This window comes from Ceratina calcarata, unplaced genomic scaffold (genome assembly GCF_001652005.2).
Source record: "Ceratina calcarata isolate Rehan_Ccalc_2016 unplaced genomic scaffold, ASM165200v1 scaffold78.2, whole genome shotgun sequence".
Taxonomy (NCBI): Eukaryota; Metazoa; Arthropoda; class Insecta; order Hymenoptera; family Apidae; genus Ceratina; species Ceratina calcarata.
Window position 1 is genome coordinate 2,199,051 of NW_017179105.1, and position 21,416 is coordinate 2,220,466.

The 21,416-nt window shown below is 44.4% G+C and overlaps 2 protein-coding genes across 4 annotated transcripts in view; one reads left to right on the plus strand and one right to left on the minus strand.

Moving 5' to 3' along the window:
- The window catches only part of LOC108630694 (trichohyalin), a 35,684-nt gene extending 18,474 nt beyond the window's left edge, over positions 1-17,210 (plus strand). For 2 of the 3 annotated variants that reach the window (XM_018034125.2, XM_018034127.2), the window contains exons 2-5: positions 10,469-10,740; positions 11,389-13,768; positions 14,483-14,657; positions 15,716-17,210. In XM_018034125.2, coding sequence (XP_017889614.1) covers positions 10,473-10,740; positions 11,389-13,768; positions 14,483-14,657; positions 15,716-15,994 — 3,102 coding nt within the window. In that variant the 5' untranslated portion in view covers positions 10,469-10,472 and the 3' untranslated portion in view covers positions 15,995-17,210. Of the gene's footprint in view, positions 1-9,112; positions 9,400-10,468; positions 10,741-11,388; positions 13,769-14,482; positions 14,658-15,715 lie in introns of those variants that run through there. The other variant, XM_018034126.2, reaches the window with a different exon arrangement.
- Positions 1-21,416, minus strand: part of LOC108630698 (uncharacterized) — a 71,818-nt gene that overhangs the window by 43,337 nt on the left and 7,065 nt on the right. The window lies entirely within an intron of this gene.

Here is a 21,416-nt window from a genome sequence, read left to right on the forward strand (position 1 = left end):
GTGATAGTCCGGGTTTCGCACACGGCCGTTTCGTGTACCGTGCGTGACATGGCAAAATGAGATCGGCCAATAATTGTCGACGGTGGCTTCAGAGCCTATTTACATTTAGCTACGGCTACTCTCCCGTTAGTCTAACGTTATGGAGGGTGCGGTGGTCGCCACGGATAATGGAGAACAGACAATTTCGCTGACGTTCCGCGGCATCACTTCCACCATCTGCTTTGTACAATTCCCCGTGGTACCTGCGCTGATTCCAAACGTTCTGCTCTGTTTCTCTCTGTCAAGGGGATCAACCCTTTTCTGAATACACGATTGAACCGACTTAAAATAATTATTGAGACCCTTAACCGAAATCTGCTTAACTTTTTTACAGAGCAGTTCGCTCGATAGGATTGACAATCTTTTAACCTTCCGTCACTGGACATCAAAAATTCTTTTAATTATTTCTTATTCTAATCCCTTTGTGACAATGTCGAACGACAGACGTTGATAAATTCTTAGATATCTTTTCTGATTTTTATATAATCAGCTATTGCTCTCGCTAATTGAACAGTTAATTGGCCTTCCCTTTGTGCGCTCGTCCTGGAATTTGCCTCGCGTTAAAAGCTCTTTTCGTTGGAAGTTCGCTACGGTTTTAGGTAGCTAATTTCAGAAGTACATCGTCCAAGGTTATCCCGCAAACTTTATTTAAACTTACCGCTTGCGATGCTTAAAGAATACAGCCAGTCGACGTTGTTATTAACGAGCCTCGTTAGAAGCCGCGATGAAATTAGTTGAGTAATTTTTTTATCCCGTTGAGTACACTCGAAAATTTATCCCCGGTCTCGCGTTTCCCTCCATAGACGCAGGAATTATGTCCCCGGTTGATAAGAGGACGCGGCCAGTTTTATACAGATGTTTCATCGATAAAAAGTAACTCGGAAAACTGTGCACAATAGTCATTGTAACTTCTAAAGAAACTCGAAGCAGACCGTTGGTATTCTTAGAACGCATTGTTTCAACTTTTTCAGTTCCTCTCTCCGACCCACAATGCCTTTATATTAATTTTATGAATGCGTCAATTGTGACTGATAACGATTTACTTACAATTAAAATTACTGCGCGTTACAATGTTTCAATCGGAAACTATTCTTTATTAATTGATAAACGATACAGTCGCTTAATTCATCCAGCGATGAGCGTTCGTTACTGAAATTTGTGTTCATTAAAAGTGTGCAAACCTACGGTTACTCGATTACGTTCGAGTAAACTACGCGGGTTTTCTCTCAAGTTTTACGAGGCCATTCCGGGTTCGATTTTTCGTTGAACGCGAACAAAAGTTCGCGTCCCTTATCGTCCGGGCAAGGCGCGCCCGTTCCATTCGCTATCAATGGCTAATTGCTTTAATCGCTAATTACTTTAATGCACGATAAGGCCTCATCGATGCTTTTCCCTCGGTAACTCGGTACATTGAATTAGAACGCAGTTCACTGGCTCGGAGTCCATCCCTGTGTCCCACTGCACTACGGATATTCGAATAAAACGCCGGGCACCCACCGTCCACCGATCATTTCCCATTATCATCTTATCAAACGATTCTTCAACCTGAACGATTCTTCTTCGATTCAGACGTTTTTTCCAATTAGCTATGCAGGATTGCGTCACGAGTTTATGGAGTGAGTAAAAAGTGTGCGACTGCAAAGTCCATTCTGATATTACCGTAGGATACTTATCTCAATTAACGCGGAACGATTTTCCCGTTGATACGATCGTACTTCTTATTACAGCCTGTTCCGCTTGATTTACAAGCAATTTCTACATTCAGTTTTTTCTTGTTCCGCCCTAAATGTTCTTTGAAATTGCATAATCGATTGGAACAGCTTCTGTCAACGTGACGCCCTATAAAAATTTATAATCGAACGGTTGACGTTCAATTTGTTCATTATAAATGAACTGATGAAATTATTAGATTTCGTAGGAAATTTATAATTATACTGGATCATCCTCGGCGGTGCCGGGTTTTAATTAAATCGCGTAGCTCGCTGCGTCGCCCGCAGAATTTTATTTCGTTTAAATGCAAACCGGTAGAAATTAATTGTTTGTGACGCGTCAGCCTGTCAACGGCCCTTGGGCTTTCGTCGGTCCCCGGAACTCTTCGAATTAAGCGTGTCATTGTAATTTCATGGAACGCCTCATGAAAAGTTGAACGAAAACGTTGCTGGCTCGTAACAAACGTCCGCTCTCCCGGATCGGTCAGATTTATATTTAAACACGCTTCCTGGACGAGCCGAGTCAATTAAATGGAATTAGACGGGAGCAACTGGTGGCCTAAGAAGTTCACGGCCAATGCGCGACCGTTGTCTAATGAGACCGGCGATCGTTTATAGCGGTGCTTATTATGATTTGCGATCGTCATGCTTGGGTAATTCCCGATGAGCACGAGTATCTATCTTCGAATGAACGAGATTTATTTATGAATCATTCGAGCTTGATGTCACCCATCCGATTGGTCGAAATAATACATGGCTGTTTTATTAATTTCATGCCATCGTCTAATCAACTTCTATAGCTGAAAAATTCCTTCCCTAAAAATTCACATGGGTTTCCTTTTCGTTCGTAAAATCGATCGCTACGTATAATATATAATTTTATAAAAACTTTTAGCTGTTAGTTTTATTTTGGACGCGGTTGCAATTTGGTCGTAGGATTCAGCGAACTAGGAAATGGCAATACGCTCGAACCGTAGCCGGAATTCCGGCCCGTTAATACGACAATGTCTTACGAGCTGTTCGCGTGCGAATTCCGATTTACGAATTTCCATGCGACGTTCCCGGAATTCCCATTAGAATAAACGTCGCGCGAGTTCGAACCGCGTGTACCATTACCCGGGAAAATTGTCTTTCCGCTGTCTACTCGCTTTTTCCCCGATCGCCTTCACCTTGTCTTACGCTGACGAAAAATTGATTTACATTAACAGGCATTTAACGTGCCATTCTGCATTGTCTGTAACACTTCTCTTATGTCGACTGATTCTTCCTTAAATCGATTCCTCGTAAAAATGAATTAAAAAATCTGATACGAAACTGAAATCTAGCAGATAAATCGTTTGGCGACTTAAAGGGTGCCGAGTTGTAAACATTGCAAGGCCGACGCGAGTGATAAAACGGTCTCACCCGTTCCTGACCGCGAAACTCCGAGGTTCGATTCCGGCGTGGAGTCGTAAAACGTGCCGCGTCGACGTGAACGAGATTTTTCCAAACGTTTCCCTCTCGCCGGCTTCCTTTCTCCCCGGCAATTTCCGCTCGCTTTTTGTCGCGCCCACCGCTCGTTAAACGACTAGTAAAAAAATCTGATTTCTGTAGACCTCTTGGACTCGAAAAGCATTCATTTCACTGCGCAAAGAATATTACGAATTGTTTCAGGAATACACGTACGCTCGTGTACAAGTATTTGTTAAATATGTATGCGTTTATTAACCCCTTGAACGACAATTTATTTTCAGTCAGCACTTGAAAAAGAGGAAAGTTTATGACGAGCTGGACTCGTCATTTCCGTTCAAGGGGTTAATGAATATGTGATATTAGTTGATTAACAAATGTATCATATAAGGGAAGATCATTTAGAGCATTCGCATTTTAAGGTATGGAACCTTTGAGAGTTTTAAGGTAATCTGTCTTGAATCCAATTAAACGTATAAGACAGTCATCGGGAGTGAGAGAGATTAAGGTCAATTTTGAAGAAATCGGGCGTCATCCGGGAATAGGTAGTAACCCATTCGACGTTGCCGTCTCTTCACCTTAAGCACCTCGGGCCGGCGATTAATACCCGGTAGGGGTTATCCGTTTAGTCGGAAATAGGCTTTCCTCAGCCGCTTACGCCTACATAGAGCATTCTGGCTGCACGGAGAGAGAGAGAGAGAGAGAGAGAGAGAGGGACGAAGGCTCGTTCTAATTATTTTGCTCGCTCGCTCGCGAGTAACGTGATAACGCCCGGCGCTCGCACCTCCTGTGACGCCTGCCTGCCTGCTGCCACCGTCCTGATACTAATGCATTAATTTATAATCATACCATAATTTGCGGCAGCATCCTCTCCTCCACGTACATAACGCGTGACCTCCATTCCGAGCGCGCGGATCCTCCTGTGCATTTCAATTTCAATCGCTCTCTGCAAACAGTATCAACGATCTTCAGCTGGCAGCGTTCAACCAGTTCAGTACTGAACCTCTCAAGTCTGATTTCAATCGGTATCTCGCGGTCGTCGAAAATTCATAAACATTCCTCCTATTCATACTCTTTGTCATCAGCCTCGTGTTACATTCCGTTGGACTTCGGCAGACTTCGTTTCTGACGATCCCGTCCCGTGTGCAACGGTAGCGTAATTGTTCCTACCTGTTGTGCCTCGTTTATCGTTCACCAGATAACGGGAAATTAATGGCAGGCCGCGAATAATTTTCTCCGAGCACTACAATGGGATCTCATTAGATGCTCCTTTGAAATTTCTTCTCTCTCTCTCTCCTCTCGTTGCCTCTGTTCATTTATTACGATTCCAGTTTCTTCGCGCCGGTGGATATTTTATCTGAAATTAAGGCGTCGCTCCCAGAAGATCCCCAGTGTAGAAAAACAAAAGGACGGACAAGCCTCTGTCTTGAGATTTTACTTCCATCCTCGTGCTAAATATGTCCATCCAGTATTTTCTTAAATACACTATTTGAAATAATTTTATTCTGCAGTTAAGAGACTTTGACGAAATAGGAATTAAGGTAATTCGATTATTTCAATTGGTGGAAAACGTGTAATCCTTCCCAGCTAGCGGGACAATTACGTCGTCAAACGATCGAGGCTTGTTACTGGGTGTAAATCGTTGATCGTTAATAAGTAATCTCGTTTAGCGGTTCGGTCTACCTATTAGCGACGACGACGCGCGCCCGCTCGCGTTAATTAGGTGACACTTTTTTTTTCCACCCTCTCTCCCCCCGACTCGTCGCGTCGCGTCGTCAGCCTTCAATTAGTTTCGACGCTAATCGCCTCGCTGGCAAGTATTACATCCTGCTTGGCCACTCTGTCGACCAGAACGTTATATCTCTTCTCTTTTTTTCATCGATATTTCACGTTCATTCGATCTACCACTTGTCTCGTTGTTAATAACCGGAGAGCAAGCGGCATCGAAAAAACTGTTTGGTATTTTAATTTGAAGGAAACTAATAAAATCTACTTGACTTGGTACGAGTTTTTAAATGTAGTTCATTGAAAAATATGAGCCTGACGGACGTAAATCATCCAATAAAATAAAGATGTAGACACTTAAGACGATGTTTCGATTAACAAGTTTTCGGGACAAAGAATCCGCCTTAATTGGCTTAAATCGATGGGACCGTCTTCGCTGCCATAAAATTTTATTTCACAAACGAAACTGCTCGTGTAGTACAATGAACAGTTTGATACGAGACCGGCGAATTGGCAGCGAGTAGAATGGAACTGAAACTCGGTGACGAAGTTACGACTCGCGACGAATATTTGTCACTTCCACCGAGTCGCGTAATCATGCCGGCAGGATAACAATTAAAACTTGCTTGGTAAATCTTACAAGTAGTAATCGAGTGAGGCGCGTAACGAACAGACCCGCGTAATTTCTCAAGGAAATTAACTGGTCAATAGACGGCAGTGTTCAGATACGAAAAGTATTAAATGGCGAAATTGCAAGTATGAAATATTCTTTTTTTTCTGCCGCTGTAAAACTGATAAATGTTCCAGTCGTTCCAAACAATCGCTAGATCAGAATCGCGAGGGAGAAACGTTCGACAGGCACCGGGGACTGTTTGTCATAAACAGTAACAAGAACGTCGAGTGGCCGCGATAAAAATAAAATGGCGAGAGAGGGAATAAAAAAAAAAATATACGCGCTCGTTTCCCGTTGGTACCGCCTTGTACACTCCGGGATTCGTGCGAAACGGCGAGGCTCCGATATTTCAATACGTTATCTCCGAAAAGTCAGGCGAAAACCGTTCGGATCGATAAAGGGTGCATGACAGAACGATATAGAGTCCTGCCCGTTGCCCATTTTTATTACCGGCCCCCGGGTGCCATTATTCCACCATCCGTTGACTACGGGCTTTATAAACGCGTCTCGCAATCCAATTTCATTTATACACATTGCATTAGGCGGTACAAAAAGGATGCTGGGTAATGGCCGAACGAAAAACCGGTAATTGAATATTTGATTCTAGCGTAATGGAGTTTCAATTTGCGTGTTATAAATTTCGTGTTTATTATTAGTATTAAATATCGCGCGTACGATTCGAAAAGAGTTTGCTGGACAAATATAAAGCGGGTTACATTTGTCCCGGGGTTTCTGCGTTCGCCGGACACTTTGATCCCTTTCGGGGTTCATTAGATCGGCATCAGGATCGAGCCTTGGATTTTCTAAACGCGCGGCACAAACAATCGGTGGCCATAAAAAAAGAACAACTCGCGTATCGTACCAATTTCCCTCTCCGGGTCTGAAAGGATAGTTTATCCCCGGTCGTAACATTCCGCCTCGTTGCTCCGAGGCACGCGAGAACGGAATAGAAAAACGAGATAAAGGGAGAGGAAAAAAGAATTTGCAAGGAGTCAGGGAAGAGCCGTGAACCTTAGCAATTGAGACTCGTCGCCCCGTGCCAGTTTCAAAGTTACTTTAATTCCCTCGTCTGCGACAATTTGTACGATTTAAATTCGCTGCTCGCCCCCGGCCAGTTATTCTCCGCTTTCGCCGGGCGGAATTTTTCGATCGGCCCGGCGCTAATTACCCTCTGACAAAGATTTTTCGTACGCCGCTCGAACCTCGCCGAGTGACCAGCGTTAATTACCCCTTTTTGCCGTCCATGGATTCTAATTTCGGCCGACTTCTTTGTGGATGAAAATTAACCAGCGTCGGGACAAAGCAGTCTCGGTTCTAGGAAACATATTTCTTCGCTCTCAAAACGAAACCACTTCAATCATTTCTCTTTACGCAAACAGCGCCCGTTGATAAAATGAACACTTTTATTTGTAACGGTTAGGTTCGCGGGACAGATTGCATAATTATTCGAAACATTCTCAACCGACGACCTCGCGGTATCGCTGGTGTAATTCAATTCCGCGTTCGCATACCTTGATAAAATTTAAAGCCTCCTAACCGGCGTACCGTTAAGGTGGAGATAATTCCGCGGGAGAGGAAAAAGGAAATCGAGATGTCGGCTAGCGGTTAATGCGCGATACGGAAATTATTTAGACGCCGGGTAACTTCTGGTTAAAATGTAAATTTAATCCGGGCTCGAGGCGTACTTGTGTCAACCCGCTGAGAAATGATTACGAGTTATCGCGGGACCATGTGTTCTCTGACAAATTCTGATAGTAAACTCGTTTATCATTCGTAACGCCCGTTTTTCACCCAATTCTTCTCAGAGTGGCTATTTTATCTGTCATCAATTTGCCGTTGTGATCGATTGGTCGCTCTATATTTCACCTGACTTATTCTCGCATACTCGATTCTATATTATAATCCGATATAAGTCTGATACATTTAGTATGATTAATATGTATTAATTTGTTTTATCAGTCGAGGGATGTTTGTGTAATAATCTTGATGCTATTTCTATCAAGTTTGGCTACTTTACTTTCCATTACTCGCCTGGATAACATAATGCCTGGCTGCAAGAAGCAACCAACACTGGGATTATGTTGTCTTTCCTTAGCCGCGACAAAAATTCCAGCGACAGTGATTAATCGTTGGCCAAGACAGCTGGATGAGCAGTCTAATAAGGGTTCTCGACTTCAACGGAATAAGCGAGATAGGTCTTAAAAGTTCACTGCTTTTTATAGATTCGATACAGGTAGACTAATTTCATCAGATGTTTCTGATCAGAAACCCTGAAATTTAACTCTGACCGATTTTTCATTGAGAATACGATACAGAATTTTGCTGAAATATTTCTAGTTAAATGTACGTAAAATTTGAATTTAAACCAGATCTTTAGTGGCACTTGTGGAAAATCTGTTTTCGCTCCGAATGGCACGGTTTTCAAGGTAGCTCATTGAAACAGTAGTTGGTCAACCGTCCGTGAGATTTACGGCGAAAAGTTTGCTGAAGCAACGCGGTTGAACTTATTAATATTGCGCGCGAGCTAAAAGTGACGATGACTGGAAGAAAGATCGCGGTAGCTTTCGTTCCGGAACGGGCACCCGCCTAGAAACACGTTTACAATGCTCAGCTCGCTGTGAACTATCGTTGCCAGACCATGAACGCGTGTTTAAACACTGTAACGAGTCTCGTATCACAGATCAATTATTTTAATATAAGATCGCGTTTAACTTTTGATCAAGTATTAAAGATCGAAGTTCCATAGTAATGGATTTAATTGCATAAACTGAATCCGGTCTGTAGGACAGTATATAACAAATTGACAAGCCATATTGCTACATCTGTGTTTATCACGAATGTTTTTCCTCCACTTGTTTTCTTCTCGCGTACTTCCCTCTCGTTAGCGTGGTATTGTTTGAAACGTGATGAACTGAGAAAACAAGCCACGGACTTTCCGTGTTTCCAGCCTTGAGACGATCCAAACTCCGCAATCTTTTCATATCGAATTAGCTTGACGAGCCTAGACTCTGTACGCACGCGCCGTTGCTTAATAACGCAGTTCTACTTGTTAAATGGATACGTAATTATAAACCTCTGAGTCATTTGCATTATTAGAACGTTACCTATGCGGTCAATAAGTCAATTCGTTTAATTGAAGCCGGCAAGTTCTTTCAATAAAAATGTATTACGGGGTAAGTCATCGTTTCAGTACTCAGCCAATTCTTTTCAAGGACTATCAATTCGTATCAGAAAGCAATAAAGACAGAACGTATGAGGTGTGCAAATACAGTTCTTTGCTATTGTACCATAAATTTCACTTGAAGAGAAGAAGAAGTATCGTAAAACGAAATTCCACGGTTAGCCAAGGTTTTGACGTCACCGTATCCGGAAGTTGTACGCGCTGACCATCAGGCAGCGCGGCTCGGTCGGGTAGTTAAGTTTAGCCACTTCGACCTGGCAGCGACAGTGTGTCAAGATCACTTGATCCCGCAGTATATGCGGCTTCACCTCGCGGCTGCCGATTGTTGCTCCTTCTCCTCTTCCGTCGGGGGGGCCGAGTCAGAAGAGGCTGCGGGACCACTCGACGCCTACAAAGCGGAGAGAATTTCGAAGCGAGAGACCAACCGACCGACCGGCCGGGCGCGGCGTCGCGCGGAACAGAATCCACACACACACACACACCGGGAGAAGAGAAGGGCCTCGAGCCCTGTTGGGTCGGTACGGGTGCCGTTTCTTCGAGAGCCAGTCGAGTGTCACCGATAGCGGAATCGATAGCGGCCCGAGGGCTTTCGTGCGCGCCGACGGATGTGATCTCGTTAACGGGTATGGGACCGATCGAAAATTCGGAAGGTCGCCGCGTTTGAAACAATATCCAATTCAAATCTCGCGCTATACTTCTGATCTATCATCGACTTCGAAACTGAATACGATCTTAATTTCGTTTGTCCTCTCGAAGTGTGTCTGAACTGTCTCAATTCAATATAGATTCAAGTATATTCAGATTTTTTTCGAAAATCTTTTTATAATCTCCGATATCGAGTGACTTATCGTTTTTGAGAAAGTAATTTAAGGATGGCAAGTGTTTCTCAATTTTTCGTATTCATCGTGTATCCTCGTTCTTTAATCCAAAGAAAGAACTTAGCGGACCTCAGGATGCGGTTCGCATTAAAAATTCAGTGACGCCGTCGTGTAATTCGTCGCGACAAGCTAACCGTTTCTCGCGAGTCCTTCGAGAAACAGCGAAACCGCTCCTGCGACGCGACGCGACGCGAATACTTAATACGTGTTACCACCGATGCGAGATGCTCACACGTCTCTCGCGATCCTCCAAGCGAACAGGAACCCGCGTCGTTACGATGTAACAAGAACGTTTAATACTTCAACTCGAATCATTTTATACCTAATTAATTTCCAATTGCTACTTTTATATAGATTCTTGCCGTTTCTGTTCTTAATAGAATCAAACTGCACCTTTGACACCGGTTGCTTCGATCATTTCTTCTCATGACTGATTGAATTTCACGTTTAACTGTTCTTCTTGCAATTTTTATTATCTAGTAATTTAATTGTAAGATGAGTTCCATTTGGGAAGGAGATATAATTATCCAGTGAATTTATTTAATGTAGTCGTATAATACATGAAACGAGGTATAATAAGGCTGTCGGTTCTAATTGTAAGTCACGAGGTATTAGAGGGAGTTAAGCCGGTGTAGGTAGTAAAAATGCCGGGTAGCGTTCTCGTTTCCGAGTCGGTTCACCGCGATAGCGGCATTGGAGATCGAACGAATTTTCAGCGGCGGGAAAAGGGAGCAGAGCCGTTCGTTTTGCTAGTCGAACGACGGTGGAAAAGAGAAAAAGGAGCGTAACGAAGAACATATCCGTTTGATTGCAGAAGGATGCAGCCAGGGGTGACAGTGGTTCTGGCTACGGTCTGGCTTGTGGTGTACGCGAACGCGGTTGGGACGGCCACCCACCGTCCCTCCCGCCTTACCCTCGATCAATACTCCCCCTCGCACCGCCACCACCGACGCCACGGAGTTTATGGAGGAACCGAGGAGGACCGACTCGGCTGGAAGGATCGGAATCCTGTCGAGGATCACCAGGTCCACGCATCGATCCCCCAGTCCAGATCTCAAAACAAACTTCCACCCATACACGAAACTGGTATTTACCGAGAACAATTATTCATTTTATTTGGAGACACACGAACGCATTAATTTCGCCCGTTTGACGTCGTATAAAATTCATAACGGAGATACGGAAGAAACCGTCGGTATCCTATTTATTAATCATAACTATCAATTATGCATACCGTCGAGAACGCCGGTAGGACCGGGCTAAAAATGTTAGCCTCTAGTTTGTCCCAGTTGAACTTCGGTCGCGATATTCTAACAGGAAACGAGTATCGTTTCGCGGTGCAAACGTACATCGCGAGCATCGGGTTCGAGCTTTTCAGGCAACCGGAATTATAATATGCTCGCCCGCGCGTCGCGTTAAGCGTTCATTTATTCCGTAAGCACGTTTACGAACGTCGCAATGAATTCTAATGGGTGGGAAACAGTTTAAAACGTTGAATGCTCGCGGTCGTTCGAAAGCGGCCGGTGTAAGTGGCCACTTCTCGGCCGAACCTCGTGACAGAAATATCCTTTCCCTCGATGGATTTAATTGAGTTCAATTTTTCACGTTCCGTCACGACCGGAAGTAAATATTAATTAATAACGGACGATGTCATGATAATTCAGTTCCATTGCTCATTCGATTCGTCATGAATATTCGAGTATCAGAAGAGCACACAGGAAATGAATATTTCAGAATCAAAGGAAGACCCGTTCAAGGATCTGGACTTCGTAATTTACCGGTCGCGCGGCTACGGAAAGGACGTCAACAGCTACTTTTCGTCTTTGTCAGAAGACGCGAGACAATCCAGCGAGTTCACAGAGGAAAGAGCAAACGAGGAAGACGATGAGACAAAGGAATCTTCGCGGCGCGATTTGCCTCCGCCGGCCGAATTGAAAGACCCTTTTGTGGCCGACGACACGTTCCAAGATCAAGGCCCGGGCTCGGTCGAGATATACAAGTTAGACCTACTGCTGTTGGATCCCACGCCTGCTACCAGGTTGCCGTTCAAGGGCAAGGTGCCGAAGAAGACCTGGCACTGGAAGAGCAAAGAGGCGAGCCCGAACATACTCCGCAAACAGTCGAACGCGATTCCGTTCGACGAGTCGCGCACGGAGAATCCGGCGTTCAACGATCCTTTCAGCGTCGGCGGCGTGCCGGAGCTGCAAGTCGGCTGCGAGGGCTTGGAAGCGTCCGACATAACGAGCAGAGAGAAGAGATCGATCGATGTTCCCAAAGAGAAGGGAAGAGACGTCGACCCGTGGACGGGCATCACTCCGATAACACTAGATTTAGATTACGAAGAGGAGGAGGAGGAGGAGATGGACGAACTATTGAATCTTAAGAAACTAGAAACGACCACGGTCGGGACGAAGCGGAACAGGGGGGACATGGAGGCGACTCTCGACTTCCACCGGGACGAGGTGGACGCGGAGAAACTACCGGTCCGCGGGGACCTGGGTAAGACCGGGTCTGGTAACGAGTCCGAGGCAGAGGGAAAGTCTCTGCATTTTAATAAATCTAAGCGAGATACCGGAAGCCTATTCGCTTCTCGGGGAGCTAATCAACGTAAAATATTGTGGCTCGATGATCCCGAGGAAGGGAAGAGGAGATCACGCGACGTTTGGGGCTTCGCGGAGGACGAGGGGGTGGTGTCTAGCGACGAGCTGCAAACGGTGAACCAGAGACGAAGACTGGCTTACGAGCGACGGTTAAAGGAGGAAGAAGAACGCAGGAGACGGGAAGAGGAGTGGAAGAGACGCGAGACGGACAGAAGGAGTCACGCGGAAAATCGGACTAACACCGACATAGAGAAGATCAGAGAGGAGTATGAGAGATCGCTGGAACTTAGACGGAGACAGGACGAAGAGCGGCGACGGCGATTGCAACAGGAAGCTCAGCCGACGAACAGGTGGCAGATGGAGGAAGAGCGGCGGAGGCTGCAAGAGGAACAGTCTAGGAGGAATCGATGGCAGGACGAAGAACGGAGGAGGCAGGAATTGGAGTCTCGCAGAAGGTACGATCCTCGAACGTACGAAGAGGAGAGAAAGAGGCAGCAGCAACAGGAAGAGGAGATGAGAAGACGCGAGGAGAATCGTTTGAGAGAGCAAGAGAGGCAGAGGAGACTGCAGGAACAGGAGGAGGCTCGTAGAAGGGAGTCGGACAGGAGGAACCTAGACGAGAGGAAGAGAGAGTGGATGATGAAGCAGAGGCAGGCGGAAGAAGAGAAGAGGCGAAGGCAGCAGGATAGGAACGAACCCTCCAACTTGCTGTATCCTCCTCGGGGCGGTTCCAACGACACCAGGTCGTACGACAGAGAAACGGAGCGGAGATTATGGGAGCAACGGGAGAGGGAGCGTCAGAGAAAGTTGAACGAGTACATTGAACGCAATCGACCGATCAACGTAAACGATTCGATCGACCGACGGAGGGAGGAAGCGAACAGGCGCAGGGAGGAGGACGAGAGGGTGCGGAGGCTTCAGGAAGAGAGGAGGTTGCAAGAGTACATTCGGCGTAATCAACCGGTGCGCGTGTCGAAGGTGAACGAATCGGATGGAAGAAGCGTCGACTACAGGAGAGAGTATGATCGGTCAAGGTATCCGGGTCCTGGAAGCGGAAGAAGAAATCACGGTCCATCGGCCCCGACGAATATCGATCCGTGGACTGCAGATGCCGGAAGGAGAGAGGCTGCGAGAAGGATCGAGGAGGAGAGGATCCGCGAGAGGCAGAGGAAGGAACAGGAAGATCTGAGGAGAGAGGCACTGAGGCGAGAAGAGGAGCAGAGGTGGATGCAGTCGAGGCGATACGAGGAGCAACGAAAAAGGCAGCAGGCGGAGAGGCTGGCGAGAGAAGAACGAGAGAAGGCTGCTAGAAGAAGTCAGCTTGGAGGATCAACGGAGAATACGAGGGTCGGGGATCGTAGACGATTCCCGGAGCCGGGAAGGAGACAGGACACGAGTCTTATTCCGGCCAATTTAGTTTCGAACGAGTCGAGGAGAGCCGCGGAGAGACAAAGGCAGGAGATGGAGAGGAGGCGGCTGGAGGCTGAGAGGCAACGGCAAGAGCAGCAGACCAGGTAAGGACGGCGAGGTATTCGGTGACTGAATATTAAATTGCGACCAAGCGATCCGAGGGATTCTGTTAATTTACGATCGGACACGATACCTTATCAGGATCTTCGTAGGGAGTACTTTTCGCAAACTATACTCCAAGGTAAATTCAATATTTGATGATCCTGATATATAAAATATTTTCCTTGCCATTGATTACATTTAATAAATTCCAACGAAAATATATGGTTGCGGCCCTAAAAAAGCATGTACCTCGTTTTCATTGCCACTATAAACATCACGCGCTGAGTTAGTAGCTCCGACAGAGAATACCTCGTGACGCAGTAGATTTTCCTAGACGATAAATGCTCTAGACAGAACCCACGCGTCGTCTCTCTTGCTTATTTATGGTATCGTGGCCACCCCGTTACCTTTACCCCTGACTTTTAGGACGATCCTACAGTTAGAGCCCATTTATTTTTTAACCACAGCCTCCATGATCTCTATATTTGATTCGAAGGCAACGATTTTACCGAGAATCTTAAAACTAGTTCCTCTCGCGGAACGTAGAATATTTCTTGTCTACGAGATCGCAAGGACGAGTCGGCTCGTATGAAGTCGACAGTGACGTTAATGAAACAAAGTGTTCAGTCACGGGACGACGCGCACAATGAGCTTCCTCTCTTTCGGTGGTGCGCGAGTGCTGATATAATATAAATGTCCCCTTATCCTTGCGACAGAGCAAAAGAGGCGAGGCAGAACGAGCAACGAGCCAGCCACTTGAAAGAGCTATGGAGACGACAGGAAGAGGCCAGGCTGAACGCGTTGCCGGTGAGCGCGAGAATAATAGTCAAACCCTCATCCGTGCCTAACGTGATACCAAGGATGGGAGGAGACCTCGATATCGATTTCCCGGTAAGTGTATCTCCACCTGTTCTTCCTGCTTTTTTTTATTACAAATGACTGCACTTTTAATGTGATGATTATGTTCTATTGTACTTCACCAATTCCTTATTCATACTATTTTGTGTCGTTCCATAAACATTTTTAATTCGTTTCCATTGGGACGATTCAACTTGTGATTTCATATTTTACATTGTAACCACTCATTAATGCATTAAATGCATGCTTGCTTTCAATGCACTCGTCACGCTTGAAACCTTGGTCCAAGTTCGCTTTAAATTCTAAACTAAACAGGCACGTTGTTGATTAGAAAAGAATTTCGAATGCTACTGAGATCAATCGCACGTCAGCTGTTGTTGAAACAGGAAGTCGTAGATAATCCAGGGAAGCGGTTCACTCGTGCCATAACTGTTTCGCATTATTCCGTCGCGTTGTTAGTGAAGATTTCGTCGAGTGTTAACAGAACCAAGTTCCGTTTAAACACTGGCTTCGTTACCGGTTCAAGTATCGATTGGTAAATGGAGGTTGGGTCGTGATCGTTAACTGTAGGAATAATTGCAGCCAACGTTAACTGTAGCGAGCAACTATCCTAAGTATTGGTATAATATTCGCGGATCGTTACTGCAAACCGGAATATACCGAGACAGTATATTTTAGAAATTAGAAAGAATCATCAAAGAAACTATAAATTTTTCTTTTGAAGAAGAATATTTCTACAATCTCGTTGAGTACACGATTACTCGTTTAACGTAATTAAATGCGGTCAGAAGATGAAGATATGATTGAAGGAAGTAATAAAGTAATTAATTGTTATTACGAAACGTAATTTATCAAGCAGACAATTCCGAGAAAAGAGCATTGATGTTAATCTCCAACCGCAATTGAATTGAAAAAAGAGGAATGCGAAACCACTTGAAGCACGCATTAATAATTTCCCGTCCTTGCGATCCTTGGAAAAGCTTAAGTAAAAGACTGCATGACCATCTAACACAAATTCTCATCTACGAGGGGGACGTTAAAGTCAACAAGTGTAATTCAGAAGGGAAATCTATCGAGAATATTTTAAATAGGGAGCCAGCCCTCATCGGCCTGGGATGCCAGTGCCGAATTTTCCTTCCCCGCCGACCAGGCATGTACAGGGCCCTCCACCATGTGTTTGGGCGGTCGTTCACTGTTGTACTTCGGTCACGAACAACCGGCTGGTCTTCTGTTTCGAGACGTTGGGCTGTCCCGGTGTCAACTGGGACCGAAACCCGTGCCGGGGCTCGATCGTCAATGCCGCGAGAGACGAGGTACGCAAATTCTACGCCGAGAACGATGAGATGGACTCTCGTTCACGTTTTCACTGATAAAACGAAATCTGCTTCGGCCAGTCGCACGACAGTTCTAAATGCAGGTTGAGCCTCGAAATACAAGAATTTTGTTTTATTTAATCACCTCCGTAAAATCCAGTCGTTACTCGTTATTGACTCAGCCTGTACGCGTTTCACCTTGTGTTCTTTTCGACTCAAGATTCTGCGAACCTTCCGAACACGTTATCTGACACACAAATAATTATATCAAAGAAATCTGCAGAGAGGATTTGTCCAGAGTCTTGATGTATAATTTTAACTATAAGACGTAACGTGCAGTATTTGCTTGGAACATACTTTAGGTCGAACAGGAGCTGCGCGGTGTTTTCTAACGAAACACCGGAGTCAGCGGTTTGTATGGTTTGATAGCAGTCAAACAAGCGATGTCGAAGCCATTGAATCGTTACAGGCTCGCGGCAGAAACGAAACGGGCATCGTGTTATGCTTTACGGATCTGATAGCTAATTCAGAGAGTTAGCCAATATTCAACAGAGAGTAACTAATCGTTTAGTATTGGCCGGACGCCCGGCTTCGCTGCCCAGTCAGTTAGCGTGTAAAAATATAACTATAAAGAGAGAACGAGAGAGAGAGAGAAAGAGTGAGAATGATAAACGGTGTATACGTGTAATTAAGCATGTTCGCTTCGCGTTTAACAAATTAAGACACGAGTCGACGACAGATGTTGCAAGCGATCAAAACTAGTTCTTACGAATTATATTACGTTGTCTCTAATTGAAACTTTTTCATATATCTCGACGATGTTCCATTGAATTTCGTAGAATACATTTGTTCGTTCGTGTCTTCAAATAACTGTTAACTATGAGCTCTCGATTTTTTCTTGTCTCGTATAGCAGCCTTCGAGATTTCAGCAGCTTTCTCACATGTGATATAATAGTTAGACTGTTAATTCGCAGTAGCGTAACGAGTATTATGGTTGACCGAAAAGCTCTCTCAAGAACAACTGTAATATATACGTGTAAACCCAAAGGAAATGTAACAGTAATTTTTGTAAATGTGTTACGGAAGAGCGTAGTGACAAGATTTAGTATGTTTCGTTCTAATTCGATCATTTAGGAAAGTAACATAGAAATATTTTTCTACTCGAGGTAAAGAGGAATTATGCTTAGAGATTCTTAGCTCGTTGTAACATTCGCTGTATGGAATTTGCGTTACGAATCTTTCTGAATAAAGACGTCTAACTCAAAATCCTTTACCTATCCATCATAAATAATTCATTTAATAAGAAATCCGAACTGTTCCTCTTTCGATACGAGAGAAAATGTAATGTTCCATCCTCCTTGGATACTAAGATGTTTCACAGCAAGTAGAGCAGGTCGGTGCTCGATCAGACAGAGGCGAAGCTGGTTTCTTCCACGGTAAGTAGAATGATTTCGTACTTCGGGACATGAAACAGAGCAGTGATTGTAGAAGAGCAACGTGGCTAGATTCGACGAGAAGAATTTGCTCTTGAAACACCCTCTGACCCACCCTTTCCGACTTCTAAACCACCCCGAACGTGACCGTACCGGGAATAATCGATTCCTGTTCAATTTGTAGTTTCGCACTCTCGGTTTTACTGGATTCGTTACACCCTGATTGCGATCTTAAACCCAATTCCCGATTCTAAATTACGTCCTACTATTTCTCATCTTGTTAAACCTCGTATTCATTTCGACTTTACCATTTGTAATATCGGTCTGACGACTCTATACAACATTTACAATTTCGTTCCATATTATATGTTCGTCATAAAACGTGGGAGTTTTAACAGTAGCCTAGATTTTAGTTAGAACAGTGAAATATTTCGTTATTAGATTCATTTGTTGGTGGGTATTAATTGCTGAGCGATACTCCGCAATGTTAAACCGCACAGTCCGTAAACGTAACCAGCCAGTACTGGTAGCATAATTACTGAATGTACGTGGAAACCGCGAGCATATCGAGCTACGTACTCTCACGGAATTACCGAAACCAGTCGAAGGACCGAATCTCTTGAGCTACGAGAGTACTCGTTCGCTCACGCATCGAGAACCAGTTGGAAAACTTTTACCGACCCATTTGCATCGAACACTTCCAGCTATAAATATAAATCGACGCGACGAATTAATAATGTATTCAGTAATTTTCTAAGGCTGTAATAAACGATGCTTCGTATTGATTTTCCCTGTAGAAGTAGTGCGTATATGCTAATGATGCAAATGGGTTAATCAGCTTCCTTTCAAACGTGGCAAGTTTGATCGGAAACAGAATAGAGGGGAGTTTTAATGGATAAAAATCGGCGCCAGGTCCGAGCAGTTTCCGGGATTTGCATTTTCGCTCCGCTCTTGCCCGTTTTCTTTTTCCCACGGTAATGGCCATCGGCATCGATAACGAGGACATTCAAACGTCCAAGGACTCGCGAACTGCTTCCTGTCCAATCAACCACATTGTTGTTCCCAACGAAAATCCCTTCCGACACGCACCCAGCTACGATTCAAACGTCTTCCAGCATCTATTTTCTACATTAGAATCGCGCTCGTTTAACGAGATCGGTTGCGAATCGGATTAATTATTCATTGTTCCGGGAATCACGTTCGATCATTAATGACCAAATAACATCAGAGCGGTGAAGCTGCTTTATACAAATTGGACGCATGCGATAGAATTCGAATGAAATATGGTGGTAAACAGAGTTTCATGTTTGCCGAATGAAATCGAGGTAAAAAGTAAATATGGATGTTTGTCTCATATAATTATTCGTACTGCAAGCATGTAATTTTACGTCAACAGAGAAAAAGGATCTTAATAATTGAGTAAAACGAATTATTATCAGAATCGATGGAAAATCAAAGGTGTGATATTTCCTAACAAAATGAATTTCCCTGAGAACTACATGTGCTCGTTAGACATTACAACGACGCACGTGCGCACAGAGAGGTGCTGTTACGTAATTGTACATAATCGAATGCAACGTGATCGACGTTTGCACGGACTAGTTTGACTCCGCGACGGGATACCCGAGTCCGTATCAGGCCGAAACAAACGAGGCCTCTTTACCGAGCTGACAGATCCTCGGCTCGCTTTGTCGCGTTGCATCGATCACCGTATCGCGAGACCTCCTTCGCTGTCGGCCCGTTGATGTTTCCCAGCTACGTTGACATCTATCAGCTCGGTTTACCCTCAACGCGTGCACTCTGCTTTATTACACAATTAACAAAATATCGAACTCCACCCTTGAGTTTCTCTTTATGCGTCTCGCAGTAATTTCCATGAAACTGTATGATAAAAGATTCTACGTAATTCCTTAGGAAAGGTTCCTTTCACGATAATTATGAAACTCCATAGATGTTACCGCAATAAAGAAGAAAGTATTCGAATAAGAGAAATTCCGGTTGGACTTTTTATTATTAAAACACGTGATGGGATGCGATTGGATCTACCCGTAGAAGAATTTCGAATAATTCCGAGGGAACGAGTTTTCTGAAGGGGTGCGCTGCGTGCAGAAATCCCAATAACTGATCGACGGGAGACAGGTGCGTTTAGGCACCGACGATACCCGAACCAATCGTCTTTTCCCTCCCAGCCTGTGTCGATACACGTTCCACTTTCGCTCACCGCATTCCTCTTCGCTATTAGTTTTCATCGAATTTTATGTTTTCAATCTTGATTTTATTGCGTCCGACTCGTCTGCGACGCGAAATATGTGCAAGCGCTTCTGAAGCATTTAAATGAAATAGTTTCGAATTCGCGGCGTTCGATCATCCGGTGAAAAGGTAGAAAAATTATTTTTCATTTATTTGATAACACGGGATTTTTCTTCTTCAAACCGCGGTTTGAGAAAGAAAATTGGGAGACGAACGAAGACGGCAGCATCTGTGCTAACAATTCCCACGGCCATTGTCTTCCTTTTGCCGCAAGTTCGAGCCGCCACTTTTACCGCGTACCTTTTCAACCCCTTTTCATCTTCTCGACCCCGGACACCTTTATCTATATTTCTCGCCGAGTCTTCGACGGAGTCACAATGCGCCGGTTCGTTTCAAACCCTTGTTGGAAAAATTCCCGCACGCACACTCGTTACCCGTTAACTAATCCTGGAATTTGAAACCCTTCCTCGCGTCGCGAAACTCGGACCCGCTTTTAACGAACTTCGTCGAAAGTTATGCTAATGCCTCCTTAAGCTTGTCTTCGTTTACCTCGTCTCGAGTTTATTTCCCTTATTTACAGTTACAGTCTTCTTCTCATTTTCTATTTATGACTCGGCGGTCTCGGTTTATTAATCTCGAGAACTTTGGTACAAAGTATTTCGATCAACTGTTACATTTTTACATAATTGTTTCTACGCAAGTGTATCGAAAATTATATTTTGAAACACGAGAGTTTAGTTTTCATTAATCGATCATCCGTTCGCGCGAGGTTTTCATAATAACTACAAGAGAAGTTTCTGAAACATCGATAACGTTGTGCTCGTTTAATTAAAACGAGGCTTCATAAAAAAATATCCTAGAAGTCTTCTTAATTAAACGATGTTTCGTTCTAATATTCGTTGAGACTTGAACAAATTTGTATATTAAAACGAAGCGAGAGACTTGATACATTCTAGACGAGTATTCATTGAGCATAAGCCGTACATTCATTGGATTAAGATTTTCTCTTTGTCTCTTGAAACGAAGGATAAGGCCAGGGATAAGTTTCTGGCATTTACATTCGCGAACAAAGGAACAGGTCGGGCACTAATTATCATACTTGATCCACTGGCCGGTTTAATATGTATATTCCTCGAACGGTACGTATAATTAGACTCTGATATTTTGGCGTGTCAAATAAAGAGGCGAGCGCCAGCTGCCATCGAAGAGGTTTGGCTGTAAACAGGCAAACGGGGCTGGAAACGGGGCAGCGCGTGGCGGAAACCGGCAAACGAGAACTCTCTCTCTCTCTCTCTCTCTGGTTGCAAATATGCACGGGCCCTTTTGCTTATTCCCTTTCGGCGACTCAATTTACCCCACGTACGTGTGCACGTAAGCTCGTTGGATAAGATCGGCCGTGACGCGCGAACCGCTGATACCAGAGATATGTCACACGTTCATCACGAGGCTTCATTAAAGTCTAATAGTATCGTCCCATAAATTACCACATTCAACGAAACAATTTACGTCGTAAAGACTAAAATCTTACGAAGACCAATTGGATAAGTGAATGAATTTATGTATAAAATTCTGTAAAATTTATTATCATTTAGAAAACTATTTAACAGCACTGCCTCTTACATTTTATGTGTATATTCGATAAAAAAGGGATCGAAGTTCGTTTATCGATGCAGAGCGTAAAAATTGGTACACGATTTTCGATTGCAATCTACCGAACTACAAGTGAAACTAAACAGCACGCTCGGAAGCAATCGAAAAGTAAAATTTCGAGAGCAAGGAAAGTTCCGACCACCCAA